Here is a 10,120-nt window from a genome sequence, read left to right as displayed (position 1 = left end):
GTAAATATCTGTCTAAAGTTTACTTAATCATTAAAGACATGGCATTTCTTGATCGATGCTCTGAAAGCTGGAGTGGGGAGGTGTGTGCAGCACCTCGTTTAGATTTAAAGAGACAGCCTCAAAGCGAGTTGATCTGAGACTCACCTCAAAAAAGGATTAAAATAGGGGATTGTGGAGTTACAATAAAGAGGAATTCAGACCAAAAATCATTGCATTTCCACTTTGTGTAGACCCCAACTGAGTGATTGAAATGTGAACAAAAAGGATTTAAAAGCATGATGTGTCTCCTTTAAGTGGCAGATTTTGAATGTAAATGATGCAGTTGTAGCCTCTCAACTACCACATCAAATTTTAGCACAATACAAGCAAAACTGACTGAAATAAAGCCATTTCTTGGTTTTCTCATACCATTTGGCTGTGGCAGTCATCTTGATAGGAACTGACTCTAAATGTTAATCTGCTGTAGAGGGACATCTAATTATTTTTTTTGCAAAAAAAAAATCTTCTTTTTCATGAGCTATTTTGCTGACAGTCATGTGACAAGTTCACACAAAAAGTTAATAGCTTATAGCTGATAGTTAATATCTTGCACAAATTGTTAGAACACAGACTTTTGCAAAACATGACTCAGTAAAAATAGTGTTCATATTTTTAACTTTTTTGGATGGTTTTGTTCTTCCTTTTCTTGTCTCAGAGTGGTAGCAGTGAAAGGAGAGAGGTGCGTCAGTTCCAGTTTACAGCTTGGCCTGATCACGGCGTGCCCGAGTATCCCACCCCATTCCTAAACTTCCTCCGCAGGGTGAAAGCCTGCAATCCTCCCGATGCTGGACCAATCACAGTTCACTGCAGGTTTGTCCAAATCCAACTGGAGCTTCTTGCATTTGAAGAATTGTACATATTTGATTTTTTTTTATTCAACTTCCCTATTGTGTATTTCCAGCTGCAAAAGCTAGCGCTATCTAGTTGCACATGACCTGTTCACCTGTTCCCCCATGTTTGTTATGTGTGTTTAAAAAGAATGGGTGTTCTTAACTGCAAGTTCCTAGTCTGTGAGTGTTCATTGAGAATGGCATTAAAACTGATTCTGATTCTGACATTTCTAGATGTAAACAGGGCAACTTGGCCACCCTGTGTGGCTAACATGTAATGAAATTTGACACTAAGTTACTTTTTTTTACACTTGTGGTTTTTGATAACATTTGAACAAGCCTGTTACTGTTTTCAATGCAAAAACTGAAAGCAATTGCTTCTGGGGTTGTTGTTTTTTTTTTCCAGTGCTGGTGTTGGTCGCACCGGCTGTTTCATCGTCATCGATGCCATGCTGGAGCGCATCCGACACGAGCGCACCGTAGACATCTACGGCCACGTGACGCTCATGCGCTCGCAGAGGAACTACATGGTGCAAACGGAGGACCAGTACAGCTTCATCCACGAGGCGCTGCTGGAGGCCGTGGCCTGCGGGAACACTGAGGTGGCTGCCCGCAGCCTCTACTCCTACATGCAGAAACTATCCAAGGTGGAGCCTGGAGAGCACATCACCGGCATGGAGCTGGAGTTTAAGGTGGGGAGGAGGAAATATTCAGAAGGTTCAAATTTCCCCTGAGTTCTAGCATTAAAGTATCAGCTTTAAATTAGTTTACAGTGAGCTGTAATGGTGACTAGTTTATGTATTTAATGTTTTTTGTATTTGCGGATGGATGGATGGATGGATGGATGGATGGATGGATGGATGGATGGATGGATGGATGGATGGATGGATGGAAAAACACACAAACACCAAAGTCTCTATTTTTGACATGTTTAGCTGAAAGTATAACAGAGTGTCTCGTTTTATCTTTTAACATAAACAGGAAAATTGATTTTTATGTGATTTATTTATATATTTATATATTTTTTTCTTTCTTTGAAAAGTGAATCAATTACCCTGGGATTTGTATAAAGGTCACTTTGCCTTTTTGATTAAAAAAAATCAATAGTATAACACTCCAAACAATCCAGGTTTAAAGCCACACTTGTAAAGTTTACAGATAAAATATAAAATAAGATTAAATTCTCTGTTTTATGCCCACTTCTTCTCATCTCAATGGGTTCTATAGCAACATTTTGTATCAGTCACTAAGCAAATAATCCTAAATTAAAGCTCCTTCTGATATGGCAAATCACTTTTTGTTCTCTGATTATTCAAATGTAAAATATAAAACACGTCGCCCTACATTTTTGTTCTATTTTTTTCTTCCAGCGCCTGGCTAACACCAAAGCCCACACATCCCGGTTTGTCACAGCCAATCTGCCCTGCAACAAATTCAAGAACCGACTCGTGAACATCATGCCCTATGAAACCACTCGCGTGTGCCTCCAGCCWATCAGAGGTCTGGAAGGCTCCGACTACATCAACTCCAGCTACATTGATGGATACAGGTATGTTGTTGTCGCTCCAACACTAATCTGACCTGACCCTCCTGTCTGGTTTATCATGCCTTGATAAGAGACTAGACTGGAGAACTCCTCACCATCCATCACGTCACGTCAGGTCTGTCCGTACTAACGAGCATGCTCCCAGGATTTGTCTCGGTGCACGGCACTCGTCTCAGTTGCCCTGTACAGACGGGGGGGGGGGGGTAAAGACTTCCTGATGACTCAGCCTTTCATTGTGGTTTACACAAGGGTTGTGACTGTTCCTTTTCCTGCCTGAAGCCTGACCCAATTTTCAGTGAGACACTCGGTGGATGAAAAAATGAGGAGGTGACTTGATCAAGTGTGTGTGTGTGTGTGTGTGTATGTGTGTGTATGTGTGTGTGTGTAGGCAGCAAAGAGGCTATATTGCCACCCAGGGTCCACTGGCGGAGACCACGGAGGACTTCTGGAGGATGCTTTGGGAACACAACTCCACCATCGTGGTCATGCTGACGAAGCTGAGAGAAATGGGGCGGGTATGGACAACAGAGACACTCCGCTATAAAAAAAAAGGATGAAAATCAGAATTATTTTATTGTAATCATTATTATTGAAAAAGGTTATTCATCATGTTTTATAATGTTAGCACATTTGTTTACCTAAAAATGTCCTAACACATAATGGATTCATAAAACTTTAATAATCAAATGGAAAAATATTAACATTTTCATGAATACTGAAAAAGATTTTTTTTTCAGTTCAGCAGACATTCAATACTGTTAGTTGTTCATTACTGTTGTGCCTTTCAGCTTATTAATGAATTCACATTTGCACCATTTTATGGGAGTTATTATTTTAACTTAGCTTTGGCATAAACATCACAGCCACGCTTGGAGTTATATAAAATATATGCAGATATGTAACATATCTACATATATTTTGGTAATCGAGCAGCATCACCGTTAATTTCTCTTACTAGTGGTGACACATCACTGTTTCAATAATCAGATATTTCAAAAATAAATGCGTCTTTCAAAACAGTTACTGAGAATCACTTAACATTTACGTGTTAAAACAAAAAATATCGCGAGGTAATGCAAAAATATTTAAGTGTGAATGTAAAAGAAACAAAGTAGTTCATTGTCTGTTTCAAAAGAATAACGGTCCCTCATTATGTAAAACTAAACCGCTTCATACATTAATTTAAAATTCACTTCAGATTTAATCAGTGTTACAGTGAATACGGTGTAGAGACTCGGCTCACTCAAAAACAAAACCTGAAAATATATTTTTTAACGMGGAGGGGTTATACAAAATCAARCTTTTTTGAGCTTCATATCATGCCATAAAAACATGCCCAGAGTGTTGCTTTGACTCATTCACACGTTTATGGAACCCTTGAATCTAATGGGGTAGCCTTGTGGAGCTGCCTAAATGCTTGCTGGTACAAAGCACCGCCTATTTACACAAAGCTCCTCCCCTGGAGCTCAGTCTGCTGCCGAGCTCCCACTCCCAGTCAAAATTATTTTGGCTATAAACCACATTTTAAAATGACTGAAGGTAACACAGTTTTATTGTGTTTTAGAACTACTGTATGTGCCTGGAAAAATACATAAAACCCCACCTTTAATAAAAACGATTCAATGAATTGTTGGTTGAGGATTACATGTCTATAAATGTGCATTTTAAAAATGACACAATTAACAGATTTTGAAAAATCACAATCTTTTTTTGTTTTCCCTGCTTCATCAGGAGAAGTGTCACCAGTACTGGCCCGCTGAGCGCTCTGCCAGGTATCAGTACTTTGTGGTGGACCCGATGGCGGAGTACAACATGCCTCAGTACATCCTCCGGGAGTTCAAAGTTACAGATGCCAGGGTAGGTTCTGTATGYTGCTTCCAGACTTTGTAACTTAATTTTTTTTTTCAGCTTCAGTGTTGTAAGGGGGTCAGRGAAGCAGAGCGTCGTATCGACCTGTCGTGTGTTGCAGAGCGAGTGTTTTGTATGCGAATGTGTGCATCTCGACAGGTTCCCATTATTGATAAGATGCTGTAGGCTACTCGTTCAACCGTGCTGCCTCCAGATTACCTTGGCAGCACGTGTGAGTGTGTGTGAGATTGTGTGTGTGTGTGTGTGTGCGTGCGTGCACACTTACTCATGTGACCATGTGCCAGTCATAGATAACTCCAGTTAAGCCTGTCCTGCAGTGACGCCACATTGACAGATGCTCTATTGATCTCCATTAAAGGGGAGTCAGAAAGGCTGAGCTGAAGAGAAAAGATGTAATTGCTTACTGAGTGGCRGACAGCAGCAGACGTACTGACGTTACAGCTTCAAGTTAACCACAGCTAACTGATCCAGGGTCAGATAACAGTAATGATTAGAAGAAGGGGAGGGGAGGATATTGCCTGGCAGAACCTCTCTCCTCAGTCGATACACCAAGAAGCTCTGTAAATAGTGGTTTTTGAAATGATCTCATTCACTAATTTTCAGCACAAATTTATCGTTCTGGTAAAAATAAGTAAATAAATAAATAAATAAATAAATAAAAACCGCCAGTGTTATTTATGAGATTTTTTTAAATTCATCGTAGCGTGAAAGTGTTTCTGAGATATTTCCGTGACTGTGTTTCTGCACGACTCGCACCACCTCCTCAAGGACGGCCAGTCAAGAACAGTGCGCCAGTTCCAGTTCACCGATTGGCCAGAGCAAGGCGTGCCCAAATCCGGGGAAGGCTTCATCGACTTCATCGGCCAAGTGCACAAAACCAAGGAGCAGTTTGGCCAAGACGGACCCATCACCGTTCACTGCAGGTGATCCGCTGCTTTCATCTCTGCAGTGGCTGGCAAACACCACAGTCGCTGTTCAGAACCGTGGAATTAGATCTGACTCTGGGAATGTGTGTGTGTAGAGGGGTGTAAACATGTTTACTTTGACGTTTGCAGTGCTGGAGTTGGGCGGACAGGTGTCTTCATCACTCTGAGTATTGTCCTGGAGAGGATGCGTTACGAAGGGGCAGTGGACATCTTCCAAACTGTCAAAATGCTGCGCACACAGAGACCAGCGATGGTGCAGACTGAGGTAAACACTCTCTCGCTGACAGCGTCTGTACAAAACAAACTTGTTTACTCGTGTTTGTTCCTCAGAGAAGTCAGARCTTCGTGTAATTGTTTAAATTTCTTCCTGACAAAATGCTGCTTTTTAACTCTTTTTCAGTCCAGTCCTTGTACCCGAGTCGCCGCACACGTTTGAARGTTCTTGTTTTTGAAGCCACTTAACATCAGTAACATAATTCATTCATCTAYAAAAGCCTTTAACTCAAGGAAGGAGTCAGTGTTTTGTCTGCATACAGACGCAGACAAGAAAGAAGCAATTAMTTTGGCTGAAAACTTGGTACATCCAGGTGTGCAGCGTGTTCTTAACAAGTTTGTGTCAAGGTGTGGAACAAAAGGAAAATGRCGAGGCAAAAACAAAATTATTTACAGCGAAAAAGCAGAAGCTATCTTTAGAAACAATAAAGAAAAAAAAAACAGCAAAAACCAGAAACAAGACCAGCTTTCTTTTTACATCTGATTTTWAAAAAATCATGTAAATTACAAACTCATATAGTGGGAAAGAACATTAATTAAAACATCTGAATGCCAACAACATTATCCTAAATCACTAGAGAAAAGCAAACCACAGAAACCTTCTAAAAACACCTCTAAAATAGAAAACATAAGATCTGTAGAAAGCTTATAAATATGTTGATTAAAACTATTTTAACCACTTTGGTCAGAATTACAGTACAGCACTAACATAAATAAAACACCTAAATTATTATGTTACAAAAAGAAAATCTGATTTGATTTCATCAGCAGCTGTGGTTGTTTTCCAGAAAACTTTCAGGTTTTGAGAAGTTTCTGTTTTTAATAAAGTTGTTGAAAGGACCTAGCAATAGGCAGTATCTTACCTGCAGTTTGGAAGYGAAAAAGAAGCATAACTTTGTCATCTAAGACATCTCAACCCTAATAATGTGATAGTTGTTTGAGTGTACAAGTTGTAAAATATTTAAACACATTGTTACTTTTTTATCCAACAGTTTGTTTACTCTGTCACCAGTAGTTATGTTGGAATGTGTGTCACTGAGCTTTATTATCACCTGCTGCTCAAAATCAGCCAGTTTTACATATATGTAACTAAAATTAATTCAAGCTCAACAGATCGGTGCCACGCTTCTTGAGCCTGTTTGTTGACATTTGTTTTGACTTGGCTCTATATAAATACACTGAATTGATTAGAACAGAATTTACAGTTGAATAAGTTATGGAGTCACTTCAACACAGGATGGTCACTACAGCTGACAGAAGAATGGCTCAAACTGAGTCAGTTCTACAGCTACTGTGTTAACTTTAAATATAGGGCAATTCAACTGGCAACCCACAGGCCACATCCAGCTCGCAGGTGACTTCCGTCCAGTCCGCCAATGAGTTCATTTTAAAAAATAAAAGAATATGTTTTTTTTTACTTTGATAGAAAAATGATGATTCAATGCGGCAAAATGAATAAATTTAAAAGATAATTCTTGTTTTTGTACACAGTGCAGTGTTTCTCCTACCATTATCAACAATACTATTGTTTTGCACGGCTGCAAGAGATTGCACATAACATTTATAAAGTTTAAGCAAAACAAGTATAATTTTATAACTTAGTATAATGTTTTTATTTTAAAACATGCATTCCTTCAAATAAGTTTTGATTTTTTTGCAAGAATTTAAATGCTTTGTTTTCTAGTACAAGCTACAGTACTCTTACTGTGAAACTAACTTTTCCACAACAAATAGATTAGGTGTTAGCTGTACGTTTATGTCTGTCCCAAGTGTACAAACYTTTGTTTACTTGTGCCATCCCTCTATCTGTCACTCAGGACGAGTACCAGTTCTGCTACCAGGCTGCTCTGGAGTACCTGGGTAGCTTCGACCACTATGCAACGTAAGAGGAGACTCGACCGTGCGGCCATCTTTCTGCTTCGAGGTTCGAACCAACGAGCGCCGCGACAGAAAGGCGGTGTGAACGAAACAACGTGAACATTTCATGGAAGCAGAACTTAAAGAGCAACCTGACATCAACAAGCAACAACAACAAAAAAACAAAACAAAAGCAAAACAACAACAACAACAAAAAACAGCAACAAAAATTTTGTCCGACAGCACTCAAACGCTCCTCGGTAGTTTCCCCTCCAATCTGATGGGTGAGGAGACCAACCATGTGTAATCCATATACTTACCTCAGTGTTCCAGTGTGAAGGACGTATAATACATGTGTGTTGTGGTCAGCTATCTCCAGTATGAACCAGTGAAATACAAACGGCTTCTGAACCGGAGTTCTGATACTCCATGTGTGTAAAATACAGAAAAAAAGATTCAAGAGAAAAAAAAAGATATAAAAACACAAAGAGCCTGGATATTTGCTGCACCCTAAATGGGCTTTTTATCCTCAACTTTATATCTATTAGTTTGATGTTCTAAAGGAGTTAGAGTGAACATTTCTATGTGTCCGTGAGTCTATTTCAGAGGCGTCTTACTGTCCGTTCTGGTTCCAGTGGGAAGCAGGAGCACTCAGAGGACTTGCTGAAGAAGCACATGGACGCTCATTGTACCCGATGCACAGTGCCAAGACTTAAACCATGCAGCGCCAACAAGAACTGTGGCTCCAAGGAGAGACGGCATCTTTTTCTTATCCAGCATATAAAAACAAAACAAAACAAAAAAAGCTTTGGCGCGAGCTCAAACTCCTCGATCATGTCCTCACCGAGAACAGCACGGGTCTTGAACCGGGCTAAGATTTGAAGTCCGTTAACAGAGGTTGCTTGCTTTTTTTATTATTATTATTTTTGCTATTGTCTTTGTTCATCCTCCACCTRGGGTTCCTCTTGGTCCACTTGTGTCAGATCAGCAGTGGCTTACTGAAAGAGATGCTAACAACAAGAACCGAGCTCTGTACGTTTCCCTCGGAGCTCTCAGACCTTTTTATTTTTATTTTGCCTTATTTTTATTATTATTTTTATGCTTTCTGCTGTTTTAACATGCTGCCTCATTCTCACGCACTGTGTGCTGCTTTTATTTGTCGTACATGATCTCCAGCTGAGGATGAAAGTTGTCTCGTGGTCATTTATTCTTCCTCTGCTAAAGATTTCCTACTTGAATTGCACCACTTTGCAGTTAAATCTGTTTATATTCTATCTAAGGCTCCAGGGTATGAAAAATAACAAGACATCCTAAAAATTAAAGCACTGTTTTTTTTTCACAGTTAAAGAAATACATTTTACTCTTGTTTCTTTAATCCCTTTGTCCAGGATATTGGTATATGGCTTTTTCTCATTTGAAATATAATCTTAATAATTAGAGTGATTAAAGAGCACAGTGATGATTAATCAGTTTTGTACATACAGTCCATGATTGGAAGTCCTATCTYTAAATCTGAGAACAAGACTGGGCTGGATGTGATGTAGTTCTTGCTGTTGCAAAAAAAAAATTTTTTTTTTTGAAAAATGAAGAGAAATAGCCTTATTATTGCCGCTCACTTTGTTATATTTATTTCATATGATTTTTAAAATATATTTTTGATTCTATTTTGTTATTTTTCTGTTTTCTTTTTTTGTGGGGGGAGGGGGGATTTCTAGCATTTATAAAGAGTTTTAAAAATATTGATGTTAGTTTAATGGCGAGCCATTGTTGAAGTATATTGTCACTGTTTTTTATTATTTTTATTTTTGATTGTTGGTTTTGGTGCTTTTTTATTTGCTTTGTCATGATAAGGTATGCCCTCTGTGTAGGGTGCTGTTTGATACTAATTACTGATGTCTGACTAGTTAGCTAAAGATGTACATTAGAGCTATTCCAAGTTTGCAGTGATGCCCTTTTGACGCCACCCCCCACCCCCCAATCCACCTACTGCAGCTGTGGGACGATGTTGGCAGAGGCCCGCTCCACCTCCTCCTCTCTCTTTCTCTTTGCGATGAGTTCAAGGGCATTCGAGACTTTAGATGCATAGAAGCAGAATTATCCGTGAAACCCCTCCCTGATGAACTGCTGATGTTTAGTTTGCTAAGTGAAAGCACATGGTAGCAGGTGTATTTTTCTGACAGAGAAAGGGGAAGCATTGTCTAGCGACACACTTTATACACCCTCAAAGGCTATTTGTTCTAAATCTGAAACTATTCTCATATGAACTCTTTGTGTGGTCCTGAAGTCTTGACGATGTTCGACATATAATGAAATACGTTACTCCTTCGATTTCTGATGATTATTGTGTCAAGAGAAATATAAAGAGGCGCGCGCACAAAATGTAATATTCAAAGCGTGTTGAGGGCCAGCTGATGATGCCATACCCCTCACTTATGTACTTGTTCTTTCCTTTCAAACCATAGATGTAGATATTGTATCTTGAATTTGTATTAAAAGCAAAATGATTGGATATAGAGCAAACTGAGCAGTTTCATTTCTATTTTGTGTGTGTGTGTGTGTGATTCTGGTCCACCATCCGGCGTCTCAGGAGGGGGAAGCAGTGCAGCACCAACACTGTTTATAGTGGGGATGGTGTGCTGCTGACCTCAACTCGTGACGTTCTTGGCCGGTGGGCGGAATACTTCGAAGACCTCCTCAATCCCTTTTTTTCTTTTTCTTTTTTTTTGTGGATCCATAAAAAAAACCTCCTCAATCCCTTTTTTTCTTTTTCTTTTTTTTTG

General features: G+C 39.4%; 1 protein-coding gene across 2 annotated transcripts in view; it reads left to right on the top strand.

Annotated features, from left to right (window-relative positions):
* LOC106535774 (receptor-type tyrosine-protein phosphatase S) overlaps window positions 1–9,856 on the top strand; it is a gene marked incomplete at its 5' end in the record, with an annotated part of 37,003 nt that extends 27,147 nt beyond the window's left edge. For both annotated transcript variants that reach the window (XM_014032853.1, XM_014032854.1), the window contains 8 exon segments: window positions 695–849; window positions 1,276–1,561; window positions 2,240–2,418; window positions 2,804–2,930; window positions 4,147–4,272; window positions 5,053–5,207; window positions 5,340–5,475; window positions 7,301–9,856. In XM_014032853.1, the coding sequence (XP_013888307.1) occupies window positions 695–849; window positions 1,276–1,561; window positions 2,240–2,418; window positions 2,804–2,930; window positions 4,147–4,272; window positions 5,053–5,207; window positions 5,340–5,475; window positions 7,301–7,369 (1,233 nt within the window).
* Window positions 9,857–10,120: the final 264 nt, after the last annotated feature.

The sequence above is a fragment of the Austrofundulus limnaeus genome, unplaced genomic scaffold, assembly GCF_001266775.1.
Source record: "Austrofundulus limnaeus strain Quisiro unplaced genomic scaffold, Austrofundulus_limnaeus-1.0 Scaffold1558, whole genome shotgun sequence".
NCBI lineage: Eukaryota > Metazoa > Chordata > Actinopteri > Cyprinodontiformes > Rivulidae > Austrofundulus > Austrofundulus limnaeus.
Note: the sequence above shows the minus strand (reverse complement) of the source record. Positions and strands in the feature narration are given on the sequence as shown.